This window comes from Chiloscyllium plagiosum, unplaced genomic scaffold, assembly GCF_037043375.1.
Source record: "Chiloscyllium plagiosum isolate Xiang-an unplaced genomic scaffold, Cpla_swu_hap1 HiC_scaffold_23, whole genome shotgun sequence".
Classification (NCBI taxonomy): domain Eukaryota; kingdom Metazoa; phylum Chordata; class Chondrichthyes; order Orectolobiformes; family Hemiscylliidae; genus Chiloscyllium; species Chiloscyllium plagiosum.
The window spans coordinates 24847980-24874342 of NW_028270161.1; the positions used below are offsets into that span (position 1 = coordinate 24847980).

The 26363-nt window shown below is 52.4% G+C and overlaps 1 protein-coding gene across 1 annotated transcript in view; it reads left to right on the top strand.

Annotated features, from left to right (window-relative positions):
* Positions 1-26363, top strand: part of LOC148145853 (uncharacterized) — a 76839-nt gene that overhangs the window by 21112 nt on the left and 29364 nt on the right. Inside the window, exons 3-4 of the mRNA XM_087999294.1 lie at positions 5870-5959; positions 25095-25177. Of these exons, the coding sequence (XP_087855420.1) occupies positions 5870-5959; positions 25095-25177 (173 nt within the window). The remainder of the gene's footprint in view (positions 1-5869; positions 5960-25094; positions 25178-26363) is intronic.

The following is a 26363-nucleotide window of genomic DNA, read 5'->3' on the forward strand; positions in this document are numbered from 1 at the left end:
GGAGGGGGTAAGGACAAGCCAGGGAACTATAGACCAGTGAGCCTGACCTCGGTGGTGGACAAGTTGTTGGTGGGAATTCTGAGGGACAGGATGTACATGTATTTGGAAAGGCAAGGACTGATTCGGGATAGTCAACATGGCTTTGTGCCTGGGAAAACATGTCTCATAAACTTGATTGAGTTTTTTGAAGAAGTAACAAAGAAGATTGATGAGGACATGATGTGATCTATATGGACTTCAGTAAGGCGTTTGACAAGGTTCCCCATGGAAGACTGATTAGCAAGGTTAGAGCTCATGGAATACAGGGAGAACTAGCCATTTGGATACAGAACTGGCTCAAAGGTAGAAGACAGAGGATGGTGGTGGATTGTTTTCAGACTGGAGGCCTGTGACCATTGGAGTGCCACAAGGATCGGTGCTGGGTCCTCTATATTTTGTCATTTACATAAATGATTTGGATGCGAGCATAAGAGGTTCAATTAGTAAGTTTGCAGATGACACCAAAATTGGAGGTGTAGTGGACAGCGAAGAGGGCTACCTCAGATTACAACAGGATCTGGACCAGATGGGCCAATGGGCTGAGAAGTGGCAGATAAAGTTTAATTCAGATAAATGCGAGGTGCTGCATTTTGGGAAAGCAAATCTTAGCAGGACTTATACACTTAATGGTAAGGTCCTAGAGAGTGTTGCTGAACAAAGAGACCTTGGAGTGCAGGTTCATAGCTCCTTGAAAGTGGAGTCGCAGGTAGATAGGATAGTGAAGAAGGCGTTTGGTGTGCTTTCTTTTATTGGTCAGAGTATTGAGTACAGGAGTTGGGAGGTCATGTTGCGGCTGTACAGGACATTGGTTAGGCCACTGTTGGAATATTGTGTGCAGTTCTGGTCTCCATCCTATTGGAAAGATGTTGTGAAACTTGAAAGGGTTCAGAAAAGATTTACAAGGATGTTGCCAGGGTTGGAGGATTTGAGCTGTAGGGAGAGACTGAACAGGCTGGGGCTGTTTTCCCTCGAGTGTCGGAGGCTGAGAGGTGACATTATAGAGGTTTACAAAATTGAGGGGCATGGATAGGATAAATAGACAAAATCTTTTCCCTGGGGTTGGGGAGTCCAGAACTAGAGGGCATAGGTTTAGGGTGAGAGGGGAAAGATATAAAAGAGACCTAAGGGGCAAATGTTTCACATAGACAGTGGTGTGTGTATAGAATGAGCTGCCAGAGGCTGTGGTGGAAGCTGGTACAATTGCAGCATCTAAGAGGCATTTGGATGGGTATATGAATAGGAAGGGTTTGGAGGGATATGGGCTGGGTGCTGGCAGGTGGGACTAGATTGGGTTGGGATATCTGGTCGGCATAGACGAGTTGGACCGAAGAGTCTGTTTCCATGCTGTACATCTCTATGACTCTATGACTGGGCAGAAACCGAGGAACAGGACAAAGTCGACGTTTTAGGCATAAGTATTAGAGTCAATATTCCAGTTGAGGCTGAATAAGGGTTTTATCCATATTTCCTTATTTTTTATCATCCATATTCATACTGATAAAGTACACAATGCTGTAAGTTCTATTACCTGTGTTTAGTATTCATTCCCGGCATGAGTTGTCGATGGCTGGACTGGCATTTATTACTCTGATTGCCAAGAGGACAGTTAAGAGGCAATCACATGCTGTAGGTCTGGAGTCACCAGGTAAGGGCAACAGATTTCCTTCCTTGGTTAGTGAACCAGGGAGGATTTTACAGCAGTCGACAGTGCTGCCATTTACATGGTGGCCAGTGTGTTTCTCCCTCTCTCTACTCCGGACTTTATTGAATTCAAACTACGCCATCTGCCATGGTGAGATTCGAACCCATGTCCCTCAACATTAACCTGGGGTTCGGGTTTGCTAATCCAATGACGGCACCAATACACAACCAGCTCCCGATTTGTACTCAACCTGCCCTGCCACCTTCAACAATTTGTGGTCATATATCCCCAATCCCTGCCGCACTCTGTCTCTGGAATTGTATCATTTATTTTACATTGCTTCTCCCCCAGCCTCTGTGCGAAATGTATCTCTACAGTTTTTTGCATTAAATTCCATCTGCCACTTGCTTCCCCATCCTACCAGCCTGTCTAGGCCACCTTGAAGACAGTCATTATCCTCCTCAGAGTACATTACATTTCTGTCATCTGCATTTAAAATTGTGCTCTGCATGTGATCAGTCCAGATTGTCAACATACATTAGGAGGAGCAGTGGTCCTTGTCCCCTTCGAAACTACATTAGTGATGGAAACTCCAGCCAACACTGGCTAAATCTAGATGGCCTTTGACCTCACTCACTGCTTCTTCCAGTTCTGAGGAAAGGTCGCTTAACCTGAAACATTAACCCTGATTTCTTTCCACAGATACTGCCAGACCCACTGAGTTTTTCCAGCATTTTCCGGTTTTGTTCCTTCCTCCTCCTTTAGCTTCTATTCAACAATGAAACCCTGCATTTGAATGGCAGAGGACAGGAACCAGAGCAGTAAGTTAGCAAGTCAAATGACAGAGGAGATGTCAGAGACTGAGGCCAGTAAGACTAAGTGGAAGAGCAGCAAAGAGATAGAATACTGGGACCAGTGGTCTGAGGTGTCATTGTTTTAATGTGTGTTGTATGACAGGTAAGTCATGTGAACCTAGAGCTTGGTTTAATACATTTAACTGATCTTGTAGCAATGACTGAGATTTGGTTGCTAGAAGGACAAAACTGGCAGCCTAACATTCTGGGATGTAGATGTTTTAGGCCTGACCAAGCTGAGGGAGTTGCATTACTGACTAGGCAGAATGTCACAGTTGGACTGAGGCAGGACACCATGGAGAGCTCATCTAAGGAGGCCATATGGGTAGAGCTCAGAAATAGGAAGGGTGCAATCACAGGAAATAGAGGAACAATTATGTGGACAGATTAAGGAAAAATGTAAAACAACAGAGTTGTTGTGGTGGGTAGCTTCAACCTTCCTGACATTGACTGGGACTTGCTTATTGTCAGGGGCTTGGCTGGGGTGGGGAGGCGGGATTTTGTTAGGTGTGTCCAGGATGGTTTTTTGAAACAATATGTAAATAATTCACAAAAGGAAGGGGCCATCCTGGACCTGGTATTGGGGAATGGGCCAAGTTTTTAAGCTACATATGGATGAAGATAGGAGTAGTCCTCAGGTGAAAGTATTAAATTGAGGAAAGGCTAACTATGACAATATTGGGTAGGAACTGGATAATGCAGACTGGGGCAACTGTTTGAGGATAAATCCCCATGTGTCATGTGGGAATTTTCAAATGATCAGTTTATTGGAGTACAGGACCAGTACGTTGTGTCAAAGTTAAGGATAAGAGATGGCAAGATTCAGGAGCTTTGCATGGCAAGAGAAATTGTGAGCTTAGAAAGTTAAAGAAAACAATTCTAAGTTCTGGGAAGTCAAAGCATTCAAAGATAGCAGGAAAGAACTCAAACAAGGAATTGGGAGGGCTAAAAGTCACCACATCATGTCTTTGGGAAACAGCATTAAAGAAAATGCCAAGACATTTTATATGTATATAAGGAGCAACAGGGTAGCTAGGGAAAGGTAGGTCCACTCAAGGACAAAGAATCTATGTGTGCAACTGGCGGAAGTGGATGAGCTCACTTCTGAATATTCACAAAGGAGCTGGACATAGTGGATGGTGAGTCTCGGGACGGGTATGTTGATATTCTTGGGTATGTCAATATGAAAAGGAGTGAGAGTTGGGTGTTTTGAAAAATACTACGGTAGACAAGACCCTAGGATTTGATGGAATCTATCCCAGAATGCTGCGGGAGTCATGCTGTATAAATCTTTGTATCCTCTTCAGTCACAGGAGAGGTCTAAGAGAATTGGAGAACAGGTAATGTTGTTCTTTTGGTTAAGAAGGGCAACAGGAAAATCTGGAAAATTACAATTTCGTGAGCCTTGTGTCAGCAGTAGGGAACTTATAGAGTCATCGAGTCATCGAGCCATACAGCATGGAAACGGGCCCTTTGGTCCAACCCTTCCATGCAAACCAGGTTCCCAAACGAAACTAGTTCCACTTATCTGTGTTTGACCGATATCCCTCTAAACCTTCCAACTCATGTACCTGTCCAAATTCTGTAACTGGTCCTATCTCTACCACTGCCTGCAGTCATTCCACATGTGTTACACTACTTAGCAAGGTTAGATCACATGGAATACAGGGAGAAGTAGCCATTTGGATACAGAACTGGCTCGAAGGTAGAAGACAGAGGGTGGTGGTGTAGGGTTGCTTTTCAGGCTGGAGGCCTGTGACCAGTGGGGTGCCACAAGCACTGGGTCCACAGCTTTTCATCATTTTATATAAATTATTTGGATGTGAATATAGGAGTATAGTTAGTAAGTTTGCAGGTGAAAGCAAAGTTGGAGGTGGAGTGGACAGCAAAGAAGATTACCTCAGAGCACAGTGGGATCTTGGTCAGACGGGCCCATGTGCTGAGGAGTGGCAGATGGAGTTTAATCTGGACACATGCGAGGCGATGCCTTTGGGAAGATCTAATGAAGGAGGGAAGTACACAGTAAATGGCAGAACTCTTCGTAGCATCAAAATACAGAGGGATCTGGGTGTACGAGTCTACAATTCCCTGAAAGTAGCATCACAAGTAAATAACGTGGTCAAGAAGGTATTTGACATTCATTGGTTGGGGCATAAAGTAGAAAAATTGTCAAGTCATATAGAACTTCTGTTAGGCCGCATATGCAATATTGTGTACCGTTCCAGTAACCACACTCCCAGAAGGATGGGGAGGCTCTGGACAGGGTACAGAAATGGTTTACCAGGAAGTTGCCTGCTATGGAGAGGATTAGCTATGAGGAGAGAGATTGGAAAAACTTGGTTTGTTTTCACTTGAATTTTGAAGCATGACGGTAGCCTGATGGAAATGCACAAAATGATGAGGCATTAGATAGAAAGGATCATTGGAATCTTTTCCCAACGGTAGACATGTCAACTACTACAGGGCATAGGTTTAAATTAAAAGGGGGTAAGTTTAAAGGAGCTGTGAGAGGCAGGTTTGTTTCACACAGAAGGTGGTAAGTGCTTGGAATGCGCTGCCAAAAGTGGTTGTGGAGGTGGATTCAACTGCAACATTTAAGGGGCATCGTGACAGAGGCAGGAAACAGAGGGTACAGACCACAGAGGCAAAAGGATTTGAGTTGAGAAAGGCATCCTGTGTCAGCACATGCTTGGGGAGGCTGAAAGGATTGTTCCTGTGCTGTATTGTTCTTTGTTGTTTACCTTCGATGTCATAAAGTGTTAGAAGGCACTTCGTAAGAGTAAAAGGGAAAGGTGCTAAAGTCCCATGCTCTTATTTTTTTATTTCAAAATGTACTTTATTCATAGAAATAAATCTTTGGTACATGTACAATTTGTCATGTCGTTCATAGATATATACATTGCATGTCTTAAACATTACAAAGAACAGATTGAATTACTCGAATTTACCGTTATCCTATTTACAGTTCCCTTTATTAACCATCCAGTCTCTTGTTATTTAGCTGTGGCTTCCGCAGAACCCACCTACTGAGTGGGTGCCCTGTTATACTATAGCAAATGAACCTTTTTTAATCCCGGTTTATTACCGAGAGACAACAGCTGGTGGTTTAACCTGAGGCTCAGTGCACCACAGACATGGGGAAGGCAGCACCTTCACAGTTACCTCATGTTGCTCTGGAAATTGAACCCATGTTGTTCGTGTCAGTCTGTATCACCAGCTAGCCATCCAGCCAACTGAGCAGCCTGGCTTCCGGGACTGAGGTCATGTTGAGGCCAACACAGCAGAACAAGGGAACAACCTGAACGTCAAACCTCTTTATTGCTCTGATTGGCAGGTGTGCAGCAGGACCCGTGGAGGCATCAATCCAGAAACATGCCAGGAGATAAGAATGGCCTGGGAGAAATGTCACAATCATGTGGAACAGGTATCCAAGCAGGGATGAGTAAGGTTACAAATCCACAGCCTTCCCCTACGACGGGGGTACAGACCCACACACACACAGCCTCTCACTGAGGTACAGTCCCACACACACAGCCTCTCAGAGGTACAGTCACACACACACAGCCTCTCAGAGGTACAGTCACACGCGCGCACACATACACACGCGCACACACACGCACACACACCCTCTCACTGGGGTACAGCCCCACACACACAGAGCCTCTCACTGAGGTACAGTCACGTGCACACAGCCTCTCACTGAGGTACAGTCACACACGCGCACACATACGCACGCGCACACACACACACAGCCTCTCACTGAGGTACAGCCCCACACACACACACCACGCACACACAGCCTCTCACTGAGGTACAGTCCCACACACACACACACAGAGCCTCTCACTGAGGTACAGTCACACACACACAGCCTCTCACTGAGGTACAGTCACACACGCGCACACATACGCACGCGCACACACACTCACCACACACACACACACACCCTCTCACTTAGGTACAGTCGCACCCACACACACACACACACAGCCTCTCAGTGAGGTAGCGTCACACACACACACACGTGCACACATACACATGCGCACACACACACACCCTCTCACTGGGGTACAGCCCCACACAAACAGCCTCTCACTGAGGTACAGTCACACACGCGCACGCGCACACACACACACTCACCACACACACACACACAGCCTCTCACTGAGGTACAGTCCCACACACACACACACAGCCTCTCACTGGCGTACAGTCTCACACACACACACAGGCCCTCTCACTGAGGCACAGTTCCACACACATGCACACAGCCTCTCACTGAGGTACAGTCCCACACACACACACAGAGCCTCTCACTGAGGTACAGACCCACACACACACAGCCTTTCACTGGGGTACAGACCCATACACACACACAGCCTCTCACTGAGGTACAGTCCCCCACACACACACAGCCTCTCACTGAGGTACAGTCTCACACACACACACACAGCCTCTCACTGAGGTACAGTCACACACACACACAGCCTCTCACTGGGGTACAGACCCATACACACACACAGCCTCTCACTGAGGTACAGTCACACACACACACAGACTCTCACTGAGGTACAGACCCACACACACAGCCAATCACTGAGGTACAGTCACACACACACACACACACACTGACACACAGCCTCTCACTGAGGTATAGTCACACACACACAGAGCCTCTCACTGAGGTACAGACCCACACACACACAGCCTTTCACTGGGGTACAGACACATACAGACACACAGGCTCTCACTGAGGTACAGTCCCACACACATACAGCCTCTCACTGAGGTACAGTCCCACACACATACAGCCTCTCACTGAGGTACAGTCACACATACACACACACACACTCAAACACAGCCTCTCACTGAGGTACAGCCACACACACACACAGCCTCTCACTGAGGTACAGTCTCACACACATACACACAGAGACTCTCACTGAGGTACAGACCCACACACACAGCCTCTCACTGAGGTACAGTCAGACACACACACACTCACACACGGCCTCTCACTGAGGTACAGTCACACACACACACAGCCTCTCACTGAGGTACAGCCCCACACACAGCCTCTCACTGAGGTACAGCCCCCCCCCCCACACACACACACACTGCCTCTCACTGAGGTACAGTCACACGCACACACAGCATCTCACTGAGGTACAGTCCCACACAAACACTCACAGCCTTTCACTAAGTTACAGTCCTTCACACACACAGCCTGTCACTGAGGTCCAGTCCCACACACTCACAGCCTCTCACTGAGATACAGTTCCACACACACACACACACCCTCTCACGTAGGTACAGTCGCACACACACACACACACAGAGCCTCTCAGTGAGGTAGAGTCACACACACACACACAGCCTCTCACTGGGGAACAGTCCCACAGACACACACAGAGCCTCTACCTGAGGTACAGACCCACACACACAGAGCCTCTCACTGAGGTACAGTCACACGCACAGACTGCCTCTCACTGAGGCACAGTCACACACACACTCTCACACAGCCTCTCACTGAGGTACAGTCACACACACACACAGCCTCTCACTGAGGTACAGTCACACACACACAGAGCCTCTCACTGAGGTACAGTCACAAGCACACACAGCCTCTCACTGAGGTACATTCACACACACACACATAGCCTCTCACTGAGGTACAGTCACACACAAACACACACAGCCTCTCACTAAGTTACAGTCCCTCACTCACACAGCGTGTCACTGAGGTCCAGTCCCATACACTCACAGCCTCTCACTGAGGTACAGTTACACACACACACACACAGCCTCTCACTGAGGTACAGTCACACGCGCACACAGTCTCTCACTGAGGTACAGTCACATACGCGCACACACACACACAGCCTCTCACTGAGGTCCAGTCCCACACACAGACAGCCTGTGTGTGAGAGAGACGGTGAGTGTGTGTGAGAGGCAGTGAGTGTGTGTGAGGCAGTGAGTGTGTATGAGAGAGAGACGTGGTGAGTGTGTGTTGGAGAGACGTGGAGTGTGTGTGAGAGAGACGCGGAGAGTGTCTGTGAGTGAGGCGGTGAGTGTGTGTGTGAGAGAGGCGGTGAGTGTGTGTGAGAGAGGCGGTGAGTGTGTGTGAGAGAGGAGGTGAGTGTGTGTGTGAGAGGCGGTGAGTTTGTGTGTGTGAGAGGCGGTGAGTGTGTGTGTGAGAGAGGCGGTGAGTGTGCGTGAGAGAGGCGGTGTGTGTGTGAGAGAGAGGCAGTGAGTGTGTGCGTGAGAGAGGCGGTGAGTGTGTGTCTGAGAGTGGCGGTGAGTGTGTGTGTGAGAGAGGCGGTGAGTGTGTGTGAGAGAGGCTGTGAGTGTGTGTGAGAGAGGCGGTGAGTGTGTTTGTGAGAGAGGCGGTGAGTGTGTGTGTGTGAGAGAGACGGTTTGTGTGTGTGTGAGAGGCGGTGAGTGTGTGTGAGAGAGGCAGTGAGTGTGTGTGTGAGAGAGACTGAGGTACAGTTCCACACACACACACACACACACAGCCTCTCACTGAGGTACAGTCACACACACACATACACACAGCCTCTCACTGAGGTAGAATCACACTCACTCACACAGCCTCTCACTGAGGTACAGTCCCACACACACACAGCCTCTCACTGAGGTACAGTCCCACACACACACACACAGAGCCTCTCACTGAGGTACAGACCACACACACACAGCCTTTCACTGGGGTACAGACCCATACACACACACACACACACACACAGCCCTACACTGGGGTACAGACCCACATACACACACAGCCTCTCACTGAGGTACAGCCACACACACACACACACAGCCTCTCACTGGGGTTATGTCCCACACCCTCACACGCAGCTTCTTACTGAGGTACAACCCCACTCACACATAGCCTCTCACTGGGGTACAGTCCCTCACACACACACACACACACACAGCCTCTCACTGAGGTACAGTCACACACGAACACACACAGCCTCTCACTGAGGTACAGTCATACGCACAGACTGCCTCTCACTGAGGTACAGTCACACACACACACACACACACAGACTGCCTCTCACTGAGGTACAGTCACATGCACAGACAGCCTCTCACTGAGGTACAGTCACACACACACACACACTCATACACGGCCTCTCACTGAGGTACAGTTGCACACACACAAACACAGAGCCTCTCACTGAGGTACAGTCACACGCACACACAGCCTCTCACTGAGGTACAGTTACACACACACACAGAGCCTCTCACTGAGGTACAGTCACACGCACACAGCCTCTCACTGAGGTACAGTCACACCCACCCACACAGCCTCTCACTAGGTTACAGTCCCTCACACTCACAGCCTGTCACTGACGTCCAGTCCCACACACTCTCAGCCTCTCACTGAGGTACAGTTCCACACACACACACACAGCCTCTCACTTAGGTGCAGTCGCACCCACACACACACACCCACACAGCCTGTCAGTGAGGTAGAGTCTCTCTCACACACACACACACACACACACACACAGCCTCTCACTGGGGTACAGTCCCACACACACACACACAGAGCCTCTACCTGAGGTACAGTCTCACACACACACACACACAGCCTCTCACTGAGGTACAGTCACAGGCACAGACAGCCTCTCACTGAGGTACAGTCTCACACACACACACACACACAGAGCCTCTCACTGAGGTACAGTCACACACACACACAGAGCCTCTCACTGAGGTACAGTCACACACACACACAGCGTGTCACTGAGGTCCAGTCCCATACACTCACAGCCTCTCACTGAGGTACAGTTACACACACACACACACACACAGCCTCTCACTGAGGTACAGTCTCACACACACACACACACAGCCTCTCACTGAGGTACAGTCACAGGCACAGACAGCCTCTCACTGAGGTACAGTCTCACACACACACACACACACACACACACAGAGCCTCTCACTGAGGTACAGTCACACACACACACAGAGCCTCTCACTGAGGTACAGTCACACACACACACAGAGCCTCTCACTGAGGTACAGTCACACTCACACACAGCCTGTGTGTGAGAGAGACGGTGAGTGTGTGTGTGAGAGGCAGTGTGTGGGTGTCAGAGGCGGTGAGTGTGTGTGTGTGTGTGAGAGAGAGGCGGTGAGTGTGTGTGAGAGAGAGAGACGCGGTGAGTGTGTGTTGGAGAGACGCAGTGAGTGTGTGTTGGAGGGACGCGGAGTGTGTGTGAGAGAGAGACGTGGAGAGTGTCTGTGAGAGAGGTGGTGGGTGCATGTGTGAGAGAGGCGGTGGGTGTGTGTGTAAGAGAGGCGATGTGTGTGTGTGTGAGAGAGGCGGTGAGTGTGCGTGAGAGAGAGGCGGTGTGTCTGAGAGAGGCGGTGTGTGCGTGAGAGAGAGGCAGTGTGTGTGTGTCTGAGAGAGGCGGTGTGTGTCTAAGAGAGGTGGTGTGTGTGAGAGAGAGGCAGTGAGTGTGTGCATGAGAGTGGCGGTGAGTGTGTGCGTGAGAGTGGCGGTGAGTGTGTGCGTGAGAGAGGCAGTGAGTGTGTGTGAGAGAGGCGGTGAGTGTGTGCGTGAGAGAGGCGGTGAGTGTGTGTCTGAGAGTGGCGGTGAGTGTGTGTGTGAGAGAGGCGGTGAGTGTGTGTGAGAGAGGCTGTGAGTGTGTGTGAGAAAGGCGGTGAGTGTGTTTGTGAGAGAGGCGGTGAGTGTGTGTGTGTGAGAGAGACGGTTTGTGTGTGTGTGAGAGGCGGTGAGTGTGTGTGTGTGTGTGTGAGAGAGGCAGTGAGTGTGTGTGTGAGAGAGACTGAGGTACAGTTCCACACACACACACACACAGCCTCTCACTGAGGTACAGTCACACACACACATACACACAGCCTCTCACTGAGGTAGAATCACACTCACTCACACAGCCTCTCACTGAGGTACAGTCCCACACACACACAGCCTCTCACTGAGGTAGAATCACACTCACTCACACAGCCTCTCACTGAGGTACAGTCCCACACACACACACAGAGCCTCTCACTGAGGTACAGACCCACACACACACAGCCTTTCACTGGGGTACAGACCCATACACACACACACAAACACACACAGCCCTTCACTGGGGTACAGACCCACATACACACACAGCCTCTCACTGAGGTACAGCCACACACACACACACACAGCCTCTCACTGGGGTTATGTCCCACACACTCACACACAGCTTCTTACTGAGGTACAACCCCACCCACACATAGCCTCTCACTGGGGTACAGTCCCTCACACACACACACACACACACAGCCTCTCACTGAGGTACAGTCACACACGAACACACACAGCCTCTCACTGAGGTACAGTCATACGCACAGACTGCCTGTCACTGAGGTACAGTCACACACACACACACACACACAGAGCCTCTCACTGAGGTACAGTCACATGCACAGACAGCCTCTCACTGAGGTACAGTCACACTCATACACGGCCTCTCACTGAGGTACAGTTACACACACACAAACACAGAGCCTCTCACTGAGGTACAGTCACACGCACACACAGCCTCTCACTGAGGTACAGTTACACACACACACAGAGCCTCTCACTGAGGTACAGTCACACGCACACAGCCTCTCACTGAGGTACAGTCACACCCACCCACACAGCCTCTCACTAGGTTACAGTCCCTCACACTCACAGCCTGTCACTGACGTCCAGTCCCACACACTCTCAGCCTCTCACTGTGGTACAGTTCCACACACACACACACACACAGCCTCTCACTTAGGTGCAGTCGCACCCACACACACACACCCACACAGCCTGTCAGTGAGGTAGAGTCTCTCTCTCACACACACACACACACACACACACACACACACACAGCCTCTCACTGGGGTACAGTCCCACACACACACACACAGAGCCTCTACCTGAGGTACAGTCTCACACACACACACACAGCCTCTCACTGAGGTACAGTCACAGGCACAGACAGCCTCTCACTGAGGTACAGTCTCACACACACACACACACACAGAGCCTCTCACTGAGGTACAGTCACACACACACACAGAGCCTCTCACTGAGGTACAGTCACACACACACACAGAGCCTCTCACTGAGGTACAGTCACACTCACACACAGCCTGTGTGTGAGAGAGACGGTGAGTGTGTGTGTGAGAGGCAGTGTGTGGGTGTCAGAGGCGGTGAGTGTGTGTGTGTGTGTGAGAGAGAGGCGGTGAGTGTGTGTGAGAGAGAGAGACGCGGTGAGTGTGTGTTGGAGAGACGCAGTGAGTGTGTGTTGGAGGGACGCGGAGTGTGTGTGAGAGAGAGACGTGGAGAGTGTCTGTGAGAGAGGTGGTGGGTGCATGCGTGAGAGAGGCGGTGGGTGTGTGTGTAAGAGAGGCGATGTGTGTGTGTGTGAGAGAGGCGGTGAGTGTGCGTGAGAGAGAGGCGGTGTGTCTGAGAGAGGCGGTGTGTGCGTGAGAGAGAGGCAGTGTGTGTGTGTCTGAGAGAGGCGGTATGTGTCTAAGAGAGGTGGTGTGTGTGAGAGAGAGGCAGTGAGTGTGTGCATGAGAGTGGCGGTGAGTGTGTGCGTGAGAGTGGCGGAGAGTGTGTGCGTGAGAGTGGCGGTGAGTGTGTGCGTGAGAGAGGCAGTGAGTGTGTGTGAGAGAGGTGGTGAGTATGTGTGAGAGAGACGGTGAGTGTGTGTGAGAGAGGCGGTGAGTGTGTATGTGAGAGAGACAGTTCGTTTGTATGTGTGTGTGGGTGTGCGCGTGTGACAGAGGTGGTGAGTTTGTGTGTGAGAGAGAGAGATGCGGTGAGTGTATGTGAGAGAGAGACGCAGTGAGTGTGTGTGAGAGAGAGAAACACAGTGAGTGTGTGTGAGAGAGAGAGACGCGGTGAGTGTGTGTGAGAGAGAGAGACGCGGTGAGTGTGTGTGAGAGAGAGAGACGCGGTGAGTGTGTGTGTGAGAGAGAGAGACGCGGTGAGTGTGTGTGTGAGATAGAGATGCGGTGAGTGAGTGTGTGTGTGAGAGAGAGACGCAGTGAGTGTGTGTGTGCTGGAGGCGGTGAGTGCATGTGAGAGAGAGGCGGTGAGTGCGTGTGAGAGAGACAGTGAGTGTGCGCGTGTGAGAGAGGCGGTGAGTGTGTGTGAGATGTGGTGTCGGAGTGTGTGTGTGTGTGAGAGAGGCTGTGAGTGTGTGTGAGATGCAGTGTCGGTGTGTGTGTGAGAGAGGCGGTGAGTGTGTGTGTGAGAGAGGCGGTGAGTGTGTGTGAGAGAGGCGGTGAGTGTGTGTGTGTGAGAGAGGCGGTGAGTGTGTGTGAGAGAGGCGGTGAGTGTGTGCGTGAGAGAGAGGCGGTGAGTGTGTGTATGAGAGAGGTAGTGAGTGTGTGTGAGAGAGGCTGTGAGTGTGTGTGAGATGTAGTGTCGGAGTGTGTGTGTGAGAGAGGCGGTGAGTGTGTGTGAGGGAGAGGCGGTGAGTGTGTGTGTGTGAGGGAGAGGTGGTGAGTGTGTGTGAGAGAGAGGCGGTGAGTGTGTGTGAGAGGCGGTGAGTGTGTGTGTGTGAGAGAGAGATGGTGAGTGTGTGTGAGAGAGAGGCGGTGAGTGTGTGTGAGAGGCGGTGAGTGTGTGTGTGTGAGAGGCGGTGAGTGTGTGTGTGAGAGGCGGTGAGTGTGTGCGTGTGAGAGAGGCGGTGAGTGTGTGCGTGTGAGAGAGGCGGTGAGTGTGTGTGTGTGAGAGAGGCGGTGAGTGTGTGTGAGGGAGAGGCGGTGAGTGTGTGTGTGTGAGGGAGAGGTGGTGAGTGTGTGTGTGAGAGAGAGATGGTGAGTGTGTGTGAGAGAGAGGCGGTGAGTGTGTGTGAGAGGCGGTGAGTGTGTGTGTGTGAGAGGCGGTGAGTGTGTGTGTGAGAGGCGGTGAGTGTGTGCGTGTGAGAGAGGCGGTGAGTATGTGCGTGTGAGAGAGGCGGTGAGTGTGTGTGAGAGAGACTGTGAGTGTGTGTGAGATGTAGTGTCGGAGTGTGTGTGTGAGAGAGGCGGTGAGTGTGTGTGAGGGAGAGGCGGTGAGTGTGTGCGTGTGAGAGAGGCAGTGAGTGTGTGTGTGTGAGAGAGTCGGTGAGTGTGTGCGTGAGAGAGAGGCGGTGAGTGTGTGTATGAGAGTGGCGGTGAGTGTGTGCGTGAGAGTGGCGGTGAGTGTTTGCGTGAGAGAGGCAGTGAGTGTGTGTGAGAGAGGTGGTGAGTATGTGTGAGAGAGACGGTGAGTGTGTGTGAGAGAGGCGGTGAGTGTGTATGTGAGAGAGACAGTTCGTTTGTATGTGTGTGTGGGTGTGTGCGTGTGACAGAGGTGGTGAGTTTGTGTGTGTGAGAGAGAGACGCGGTGAGTTTGTGTGTGAGAGAGAGATGCGGTGAGTGTATGTGAGAGAGAGACGCAGTGAGTGTGTGTGAGAGAGAGAAACACAGTGAGTGTGTGTGAGAGAGAGAGAGACGCGGTGTGTGTGTGTGAGAGAGAGAGACGCGGTGAGTGTGTGTGAGAGAGAGAGACGCGGTGAGTGTGTGTGTGAGAGAGAGAGACGCGGTGAGTGTGTGTGTGAGATAGAGATGCGGTGAGTGAGTGTGTGTGTGAGAGAGAGACGCAGTGAGTGTGTGTGTGCTGGAGGCGGTGAGTGCATGTGAGAGAGAGGCGGTGAGTGCGTGTGAGAGAGACAGTGAGTGTGCGCGTGTGAGAGAGGCGGTGAGTGTGTGTGAGATGTGGTGTCGGAGTGTGTGTGTGTGTGTGAGAGAGGCTGTGAGTGTGTGTGAGATGCAGTGTCGGTGTGTGTGTGAGAGAGGCGGTGAGTGTGTGTGTGTGAGAGAGGCGGTGAGTGTGTGTGAGAGAGGCGGTGAGTGTGTGCGTGAGAGAGAGGCGGTGAGTGTGTGTATGAGAGAGGTAGTGAGTGTGTGTGAGAGAGGCTGTGAGTGTGTGTGAGATGTAGTGTCGGAGTGTGTGTGTGTGTGAGAGAGGCGGTGAGTGTGTGTGAGGGAGAGGCGGTGAGTGTGTGTGTGTGAGGGAGAGGTGGTGAGTGTGTGTGAGAGAGAGGCAGTGAGTGTGTGTGAGAGGCGGTGAGTGTGTGTGTGTGAGAGAGAGATGGTGAGTGTGTGTGAGAGAGAGGCGGTGAGTGTGTGTGAGAGGCGGTGAGTGTGTGTGTGTGAGAGGCGGTGAGTGTGTGTGTGAGAGGCGGTGAGTGTGTGCGTGTGAGAGAGGCGGTGAGTGTGTGCGTGTGAGAGAGGCGGTGAGTGTGTGTGTGTGAGAGAGGCGGTGAGTGTGTGTGAGGGAGAGGCGGTGAGTGTGTGTGTGTGAGGGAGAGGTGGTGAGTGTGTGTGTGAGAGAGAGATGGTGAGTGTGTGTGAGAGAGAGGCGGTGAGTGTGTGTGAGAGGTGGTGAGTGTGTGTGTGTGAGAGGCGGTGAGTGTGTGTGTGAGAGGCGGTGAGTGTGTGCGTGTGAGAGAGGCGGTGAGTATGTGCGTGTGAGAGAGGCGGTGAGTGTGTGTGTGTGAGAGAGGCGGCGAGTGTGTGCGTGAGAGAGAGGCGGTGAGTGTGTGTATGAGAGAGGCAGTGAGTGTGTGTGAGAGAGACTGTGTGTGTGTGTGAGATGTAGTGTCGGAGTGTGTGTGTGAGAGAGGCGGTGAGTGTGTGTGAGGGAGAGGCGGTGAGTGTGTGCGTGTGAGAGAGGCAGTGAGTGTGTGTGTGTGAGAGAGTCGGTGAGTGTGTGCGTGAGAGAGAGGCGGTGAGTGTGTGTATGAGAGAGGCAGTGAGTGTGTGTGAGAGAGGCTGTGAGTGTGTGTGAGATGTAGTGTCAGAGTGTGTGTGTGAGAGAGGCGGTGAGTGTGTGTGAGGGAGAGGCGGTGAGTGTGTGTGTGAGACAGAGACGGTGAGTTGTGTGAGAGTGAGCCAGTGAGTGTGTGTGTGAGAGAGGCAGCGAGTGTGTGTGAGAGAGGCAGTGAGTGTGTGTGAGAGGCAGTGAATGTGTGCGTGTGAGAGAGGCGCTGAGTGCGTGCTTGTGAGAGAGGCGGTGAGTGTGTGTATGAGAGAGGCAGTGAGTGTGTATGAGAGAGGCTGTGAGTGTGTGTGAGATGTGGTGTCAGAGTGTGTGTGTGTGTGTGAGAGAGAGGCGGTGAGGGTTTGTGTGAGAGGGGCGGTGAGTGTGTGTGTGAGAGAGGTGGTGAGTGTGTGTGTGTGAGAGAGGTGGTGTGTGTGTGAGAGAGGTGGTGTGTGTGTGAGAGAGGTGGTGTGTGTGAGAGAGGTGGTGTGTGTGTGAGAGAGGCGGTGAGTGTGTGCGTGAGAGAGGAGATGATTGTGTGTATGAGAGAGGCAGTGAGTGTGTGTGAGAGAGGCGGTGAGTGTGTGTGAGATGTGGTGTTGGAGTGTGTGTGAGGCGGTGAGGGAGAGGCGGTGAGTGTGTGTGTGTGAGAGTGAGGCGGTGAGTGTGTGTGTGAGAGAGGCGGTGAATGTGTGTATGAGATGTGGTGTCGGAGTGTGGGTGTGTGAGAGAGGCGGTGAGTGTGTGTGTGAGAGGAGGTGAGTGTGTGTGTGTGAGAGGCGGTGAGTGTGTGTGTGAGAGGAGGTGAGTGTGTGTGTGTGAGAGGCGGTGAGTGTGTGTGTGTGAGAGGCGGTGAGTGTATGTGTGAGAGGCGGCGAATGTGTGTGTGAGAGAGGCGGTGAGTGTGTGTGAGATGTGGTGTCGGAGTGTGTGTGTGAGAGAGGCGGTGAGTGTGTGTGTGTGTGTGTGAGAGAGAGGCGGTGAATGTGTGTGAGAGAGAGGGGATGAGTGTGTGTGTATGTGTGTGTGAGAGTGACGCGGTGAGTGTGTGTGAGAGAGACGCGGTGAGTGTGTGTGAGGGAGGCAGTGAGTGTTTGTGTGTGTGAGGGAGGCAGTGAGTGTTTGTGTGTGTGAGAGAGGCGGTGAGTGTGTGTGTGAGAGAGGCGGAGAGTGGTGGTGAGTGTGTGTGAGAGAGACAGTTTGTGTGTGTGTGTGTGTGTGTGTGTGAGAGAGGAGGTGAGTGTGTGTGTGTGAGAGAGGCCGTGAGTGTGTGTGAGAGAGATGCGGTGAGTGTGTGTGTGTGAGAGAGAGACGCGGTGAGTCTGTGTGAGAGAGACGCGGTGAGTCTGTGTGAGGGAGGCAGTGAGTGTTTGTGTGTGTGAGGGAGGCAGTGAGTGTTTGTGTGTGTGAGAGAGGCGGAGAGTGGTGGTGAGTGTGTGTGAGAGAGACAGTTTGTGTGTGTGTGTGAGAGAGAGGAGGTGAGTGTGTGTGTGTGAGAGAGGCCGTGAGTGTGTGTGAGAGAGACGCGGTGAGTGTGTGTGTGTGAGAGAGAGACGCGGTGAGTCTGTGTGAGAGAGACGCGGTGAGTTTGTGTGAGGGAGGCAGTGAGTGTTTGTGTGTGTGAGGGAGGCAGTGAGTGTTTGTGTGTGTGAGAGAGGCGGAGAGTGGTGGTGAGTGTGTGTGAGAGAGACAGTTTGTGTGTGTGTGTGTGTGAGAGAGAGGAGGTGAGTGTGTGTGTGTGAGAGAGGCCGTGAGTGTGTGTGAGAGAGACGCGGTGAGTGTGTGTGTGTGAGAGAGAGACGCGGTGAGTGTGTGTCAGAGAGACGCGGTGAGTGTGTGTCAGAGAGACGCGGTGTGTGTGTGTGTGTGAGAGAGAGACGGTGAGTGAGTGTGTGAGAGAGAGATGGTGAGTGTGTGTGTGTGAGAGAGACGATTAGTGTGTATGTGTGTGAGAGAGACGGTGAGTGTGTGTGTGAGAGTGGCGGTGAGTGTGTGTGTGAGAGAGGCGGTGAGTGTGTGTGAGATGTGGTGTCGGAGTGTGTGTGTGTGAGAGAGGTGGTTTGTGTGTGTGAGAGAGTCGGTTGGTGTGTGTGTGAGTGAGACGGTGAGTGTGTGTGTGTGTGAGAGATGGTGATTGTGTGTGTGAGAGAGACAGTTTGTGTGTGTGTGTGAGAGAGGCGGTGAGTGTGTGTGTGTGTGTGTGTGAGAGAGGCGGTGAATGTGTGTGAGAGAGAGGGGATGAGTGTGTGTGTGTGTGTGTGTGAGAGAGTGACGCGGTGAGTGTGTGTGAGAGAGACGCGGTGAGTGTGTGTGAGGGAGGCAGTGAGTGTTTGTGTGTGTGAGGGAGGCAGTGAGTGTTTGTGTGTGTGAGAGAGGCGGTGAGTGTGTGTGTGAGAGAGGCGGAGAGTGGTGGTGAGTGTGTGTGAGGGAGACAGTTTGTGTGTGTGTGTGTGTGTGTGAGAGAGAGGAGGTGAGTGTGTGTGTGTGAGAGAGGCCGTGAGTGTGTGTGAGAGAGATGCGGTGAGTGTGTGTGTGTGAGAGAGAGACGCGGTGAGTCTGTGTGAGAGAGACGCGGTGAGTCTGTGTGAGGGAGGCAGTGAGTGTTTGTGTGTGTGAGGGAGGCAGTGAGTGTTTGTGTGTGTGAGAGAGGCGGAGAGTGGTGGTGAGTGTGTGTGAGAGAGACAGTTTGTGTGTGTGTGTGTGTGAGAGAGAGGAGGTGAGTGTGTGTGTGTGAGAGAGGCCGTGAGTGTGTGTGAGAGAGACGCGGTGAGTGTGTGTGTGTGAGAGAGAGACGCGGTGAGTGTGTGTCAGAGAGACGCGGTGAGTGTGTGTCAGAGAGACGCGGTGTGTGTGTGTGAGAGAGAGACGGTGAGTGAGTGTGTGAGAGAGAGATGGTGAGTGTGTGTGTGTGAGAGAGACGATTAGTGTGTATGTGTGTGAGAGACGGTGAGTGTGTGTGTGAGAGTGGCGGTGAGTGTGTGTGAGAGAGAGAGGCGGTGTGTGAGAGAGACAGTTTGAGTGTGTGTGTGAGAGAGAGAGGTGGTGAATGTATGTGAGTGAGAGAGAGACGTGGTGAGTGTGTGTGAGAGAGAGACGCGGTGAGTGTGTGTGAGAGAGACGCGTTGAGTGTGTGTGTGAGAGAGACGCGGTGAGTGTGTGTGTGAGAGAGACGCGGTGAGTGTGTGTGTGTGAGAGAGAGACAGTGAGTGTATGTGTGTGAGAGAGACGGTGAGTGTGTGTGAGAGAGACGGTGAGTGTGTGTGAGAGAGACGGTGAGTGTGTGTCTGAGAGAGACGGTGAGTGTGTGTCTGAGAGAGACGGTGAGTGTGTGTGTGAGAGAGAGGCGGTGAGTGTGTGTGTGTGTGAGAGGCGGTGAGTGTGTGTGTGTGTGTGAGACAGTGAGTGTGTGTGTGAGAGAGACGGTGAGTATGTGTGTGAGAGAGAGAGATGGTGAGTGTGTGTGTGAGAGAGAGACTGTGTATGTGAGAGAGGCAGTGTGTGTCTGAGAGAGAGGCGGTGTGCGTGTGTGTGAGAGAGGCGGTGAGTGTGTGTGTGGGAGAGGTGGTGAGTTTGAGCGTGTGAGGCAGAGGCAGTGTGTGTGTTTGAAAGGCGGTGAGTGTGTGCGTGAGAGGCGGTGAGAGTGTGTGTAGCAGAGGCGGTGTGTGTGAGAGAGGCGGTGAGTGTGTGTGAGAGAGACAGTGTGTGTGAGAGAGGTGGTGTGTGTGAGAGGCGGTGTGTGTGTGTGAGAGGCGGTGTGTGTGCGTGAAAGAAGCGGTGAGTGTGTGCGTGAGAGAGGCAGTGAGTGTGTGCATGAGAGAGGTGGTGAGTGTGTGCGTGACAGAGGCAGTGAGTGTGTGTGTGTGAGAGGCGGTGAGAGTGTGTGTTGCAGAGGCGGTGTGTGTGAGAGAGGTAGTGAGTGTGTGCATGAGAGGCGGTGAGTGTGAGAGAAGCGGTGAGTGTGTGTGTGAGAGGTGGTGAGTGTGTGTGAGAGAGACGGTGTGTGAGAGAGACGGTGTGTGTGAGAGAGGCGGTGTGTGTGTGTGAGAGGCGGTGTGTGTGCGTGAGAGAGGCGGTGAGTGTGTGCATGAGAGAGGCGGTGAGTGTGTGCATGAGAGAGGCAGTGAGTGTGTGCATGAGAGAGGTGGTGAGTGTGTGCGTGAGAGAGGCAGTGAGTGTGTGTGTGTGAGGCGGTGTGTGTGAGAGGCGGTGAGTGTGTGTGTGAGAGGCCGTGAGTGTGTGTGTGTGAGAGGCAGTGAGTGTGTGTGTGAGAGGGGTGGTGAGTGTGTGTGTGAGAGGGGTGGTGAGTGTGTGTATGAGAGAGGTGGTGAGTGTATGTGAGAGAGACGGTGAGTGTGTGTGTGTGAGAGGCAGTGAGTGTGTGTGAGAGGCGGTGTGTGTGAGAGAAGCGGTGAGTGTGTGTGTGAGAGGCGGTGTGTGTGAGAGAAGCGGTGAGTGTGTGTGTGAGAGGCGGTGAGTGTGTGTGTGAGAGGCGGTGAGTGTGTGTGAGACAGAGACAGTGAGTGTGTGTGAGAGAGGCGGAGAGTGTGTGTGTGTGAGAGAGGCGGTGAGTGTGTTTGTGTGAGAGAGGCGGTGAGTACGTGTCTGTGAGAGAGAGGCTGTGTGTGTGTGAGAGAGAGGCGGTGAGTGTGTGTGTGTGAGAGAGACGCGGTGAGTGTGTGTTGGAGAGACACAGTGAGTGTGTGTTGGAGAGACGCGCTGAGTGTGTGTGTGAGAGAGGCAGTGAGTGTGTGTGAGAGAGGCGGTGAGTGTGTGTGAGAGAGAGGCGGTGAGTGTGTGTGAGAGACGCAGTGAGTGTGTGTGTGTGAGAGAGAGGCAGTGAGTGTGTGAGGGTGAGTGTGTGTGTGAGAGAGGCCATGACTGTGTGAGAGTCGGTGAGTGTGTGTGAGAGACGGTGAGTGTGAGAGAGGCGTTGAGTGTGAGAGAAGCGGTGAGTGTGAGAGAGGCGGTGAGTGTGTGTGTGAGAGGTGGTGAGTGTGTGTGAGAGAGAGGCGGTGTGCATGAGAGAGGTGGGGAGTGTGTGTGTGAGAGAGAGAGGCGGTGTCGGTGTGTGTGTGAGGGAAAGGCGGTGAGTTTGTGTGTGAGAGAGTCGATGAGTGTGTGTTAGAGGAGTGTGTGTGAGAGAGAGGCAGTGCCTGTGTGTGAGAGAGGCGGTGAGTGTGTGTGTGTGTGTGTAAGAGGCGGTGAGTGTGTGTATGAGAGAGAGGCAGTGAGTGTGTGTGTGAGAGAGAGGCGGTGTGCGTGTGTGTGAGAGAGAGGCGGTGTGCGTGAGAGAGGCGGTGAGTGTGTGTGTGAGAGAGGCGGTGAGTGTGTGTGTGTGTGAGAGAGGCGGTGAGTGTGTGTGTGAGAGCGCGGCGGTGAGTGTGTGTTGGAGAGACGCGGTGAGTGTGTGTTGGAGAGAAGCGGTGAGTGTGTGTGAGAGGGAAAGGCGGTGAGTTTGTGTGTGAGAGAGTCGATGAGTGTGTGTGAGAGGCGGTTTGTGTGAGAGAGGCGGTGAGTGTGTGTGTGAGAGAGAAGGTTAGTGTGTGTGTGTGTGAGAGAGGCGGTGAGTGTGTGTGTGTGAGAGGCAGTGAGTGTGTGTGAGAGAGAGGCGGTGTGCATGAGAGAGGTGGGGAGTGTGTGTGTGAGAGAGAGAGGCGGTGTCGGTGTGTGTGTGAGGGAAAGGCGGTGAGTTTGTGTGTGAGAGAGTCGATGAGTGTGTGTTAGAGGCGGTTTGTGTGAGAGAGGCAGTGAGTGTGTGTGTGAGAGAGACGGTTAGTGTGTTTGTGTGAGAGAGGCGGTGAGTGTGTGTGTGAGAGAGGTGGTGAGTGTGTATGTGAGAGACACGGTTAGTGTGTGTGTGAGAGGTGGTGAGTGTGTGTGTGTGAGAGAGGTGGTGAGTGTGTGTGTGTGAGAGCGGTGGTGAGTGTGTGTGAGAGAGACGGTTAGTGTGTGTGTGAGAGAGACGGTTAGTGTGTGTGTGAGAGGTGGTGAGTGTGTGTGTGCGAGAGAGGTGGTGAGTGTGTGTGTGTGAGAGAGGTGGTGAGTGTGTGTGAGAGAGACGGTTAGTGTGTGTGTGAGCGAGACGGTTAGTGTGTGTGTTAGAGAGAGGTGGTGAGTGTGTGTCTGAGAGAGAGGCGGTGAGTGTGAGTGAGAGAGATGGTTAGTGTGTGCGTGTGAGAGAGGCGGTGAGTGTGTGTGTGAGAGAGAAGGTTAGTGTGTGTGTGTGTGAGAGGCGGTGAGTGTGTGTGTGTGAGAGGCAGTGAGTGTGTGTGAGAGAGAGGCGGTGTGCATGAGAGAGGTGGGGAGTGTGTGTGTGAGAGAGAGAGGCGGTGTCGGTGTGTGTGTGAGGGAAAGGCGGTGAGTTTGTGTGTGAGAGAGTCGATGAGTGTGTGTTAGAGGCAGTTTGTGTGAGAGAGGCAGTGAGTGTGTGTGTGAGAAAGACGGTTAGTGTGTTTGTGTGAGAGAGGCGGTGAGTGTGTGTGTGAGAGAGGTGGTGAGTGTGTATGTGAGAGACACGGTTAGTGTGTGTGTGAGAGGTGGTGAGTGTGTGTGTGTGAGAGAGGTGGTGAGTGTGTGTGTGTGAGAGCGGTGGTGAGTGTGTGTGAGAGAGACGGTTAGTGTGTGTGTGAGAGAGACGGTTAGTGTGTGTGTGAGAGGTGGTGAGTGTGTGTGTGCGAGAGAGGTGGTGAGTGTGTATGTGTGAGAGAGGTGGTGAGTGTGTGTGAGAGAGACGGTTAGTGTGTGTGTGAGAGAGACGGTTAGTGTGTGTGTGAGAGAGGTGGTGAGTGTGTGTCTGAGAGAGAGGCGGTGAGTGTGAGTGAGAGAGATGGTTAGTGTGTGCGTGTGAGAGAGGCGGTGAGTGTGTGTGTGAGAGAGAAGGTTAGTGTGTGTGTGTGTGAGAGAGGCGGTGAGTGTGTGTGTGTGAGAGGCAGTGAGTGTGTGTGAGAGAGAGGCGGTGTGCATGAGAGAGGTGGGGAGTGTGTGTGTGAGAGAGAGAGGCGGTGTCGGTGTGTGTGTGAGGGAAAGGCGGTGAGTTTGTGTGTGAGAGAGTCGATGAGTGTGTGTTAGAGGCGGTTTGTGTGAGAGAGGCAGTGAGTGTGTGTGTGAGAGAGACGGTTAGTGTGTTTGTGTGAGAGAGGCGGTGAGTGTGTGTGTGAGAGAGGTGGTGAGTGTGTATGTGAGAGACACGGTTAGTGTGTGTGTGAGAGGTGGTGAGTGTGTGTGTGTGAGAGAGGTGGTGAGTGTGTGTGTGTGAGAGCGGTGGTGAGTGTGTGTGAGAGAGACGGTTAGTGTGTGTGTGAGAGAGACGGTTAGTGTGTGTGTGAGAGGTGGTGAGTGTGTGTGTGCGAGAGAGGTGGTGAGTGTGTGTGTGTGAGAGAGGTGGTGAGTGTGTGTGAGAGAGACGGTTAGTGTGTGTGTGAGAGAGACGGTTAGTGTGTGTGTGAGAGAGGTGGTGAGTGTGTGTCTGAGAGAGAGGCGGTGAGTGTGAGTGAGAGAGATGGTTAGTGTGTGCGTGTGAGAGAGGCGGTGAGTGTGTGTGTGAGAGAGAAGGTTAGTGTGTGTGTGTGTGAGAGAGGCGGTGAGTGTGTATGTGTGAGAGGCAGTGAGTGTGTGTGAGAGAGAGGCGGTGTGCATGAGAGAGGTGGGGAGTGTGTGTGTGAGAGAGAGAGGCGGTGTCGGTGTGTGTGTGAGGGAAAGGCGGTGAGTTTGTGTGTGAGAGAGTCGATGAGTGTGTGTTAGAGGCGGTTTGTGTGAGAGAGGCAGTGAGTGTGTGTGTGAGAGAGACGGTTAGTGTGTTTGTGTGAGAGAGGCGGTGAGTGTGTGTGTGAGAGAGGCGGTGAGTGTGTATGTGAGAGACACGGTTAATGTGTGTGTGAGAGGTGGTGAGTGTGTGTGTGTGAGAGAGGTGGTGAGTGTGTGTGTGTGAGAGCGGTGGTGAGTGTGTGTGAGAGAGACGGTTAGTGTGTGTGTGAGAGAGACGGTTAGTGTGTGTGTGAGAGGTGGTGAGTGTGTGTGTGTGAGAGAGGTGGTGAGTGTGTGTGTGTGAGAGAGGTGGTGAGTGTATGTGAGAGAGACGGTTAGTGTGTGTGTGAGAGAGACGGTTAGTGTGTGTGTGAGAGAGGTGGTGAGTGTGTGTCTGAGAGAGAGGCGGTGAGTGTGAGTGAGAGAGATGGTTAGTGTGTGCGTGTGAGAGAGACGGTTAGTGTGTGTGTGTGAGAGAGGCGGTGAGTGTGTATGTGAGAGAGGCGGCGAGTGTGTGTGTGAGAGAGGCAGTGAGTGTATGTGTGTGTGAGACAGACAGTGAGTGTGTGTGAGAGAGAGGTGACGAGTGTGTATGTGAGGGAGTGGCAGTGAGTGTGTGTGTGAGGGAGTGGCGGTGAGTGTGTGTGTGTGAGAGAGAGTGGCGGTGAGTGTGTGTGTGAGAGAGGCGGTGAGTGTGTGTGTGTGAGAGAGAGTGGCGGTGAGTGTGTGTGTGAGAGAGGCGGTGAGTGTATGTGTGTGTGAGAGAGGCGTTGTGCTTGTGTTAATGGAGGTGCAGAGTAATTTGGCAACTGCAAATTGATGCCAAGTGATGGAGAGTCATCTGGAGATGAACCTCTGGTGAGAGAGTGAAGCGAGAGAGACTGTGTGTGCATTTTCTCTGGAGTTTAAGGAAAGCTCCAAGACCTCAGTCTGGTGTACTTTGATGACAATGAGTAGCCTCACACTCACCAGAAAGCCCAGTGACAGAATGGGAGTGACGGAGCTTGTGATGTGTTCACAGGCTCTGGCAGAGAGTGAGATTTGGAGCTCTTCGTCCCTGTATCTCATCGAGATGGAACGGGAAATACAGAGGGTTAGCAACAGGTAAGTAGCAGCATTTCAGACACCACAGGCCTATATACCCTGTGCTCGAGCTGTGGAACCAAGTCACGAAGACACTGGGGTTACACTAGGAGTGGTGCTGGGTAGCACATAGACCAGGGTTACAGTTACAGTAGGTTACTGGATCACACAGACCAGGGTTACACTGGGAGCGGATTAGCAGGTCGCACAGACCAGGGTTACTCTGGGAGTGGATTACCGGGTCACACAGACCAGGATTATACTGGGAGTGGATTACTGGAATCACACAGACCAGGGTTACACTGGGAGTGGATTATTGGGTCACACAGACCATGGTTACAGTTATAGTGGATTACCGGGTCACACAGACCAGGGTTACACTGGGAGTGGATTACCAGTTAACACCGACCATGGTTACGCTGGAAATGGATTTCTGGAATCACACAGACCAGGGTTACACTGGGAGTGGATTACCAGGTCACACAGACCAGGGTTACTCTGGGAGTAGATTACCAGTTAGCACTGACCATGGTTACACTGGGAATGGATTATCGGGTCTCACAGACCAGGGTTATACTGGGAGTGGATTACCAGATCACACAGACCAGGGTTATACTGGGAGTGGATTACCAGTTAGCACTGACCATGGTTACACTGGGAGTGGATTACCAGGTCACACAGACCAGGGTTACACAGGGAGTGGATTACCAGGTCACACAGACCAGGGTTACACTGGGAGTGGATTACTGGATCACACAGACCAGGGTTACACTGGGAGTGGATTACCAGGTCACACAGACCAGGGTTATACTGAGAGTGGATTACTGGATCCCTCCGAGTGTTAATTGACAATTCTGGAATTGGTTTGTGTGCCCCAATGCCCACACTGTGCCATGGCTGAGGGGCGATGGTGATTACCCACCTCTCAGTGACAGCACATCCCAGTCCAGGCGCCAGCCCTGGTCCCTCTGTATTCACTGAAGAGAACAAATCCTGGTGATCCCAGTGGCTCACGCAGCATCCATGGAGAGAGAGCAAGCTAGAGTTCTGATTCTAGTTGACTCTTCTTCAGAGCTGAAGCATGGAGGGCTGAAGCATTTATGCAATGTGGCACGGGGTGGGGGGTCAGTGGGGGAGGCAGGGGGTGGCTTGCTGGCACTGGGAATGGTGCATGTAGGGTGCCAGTGACGAAAAGATGTTGACCATT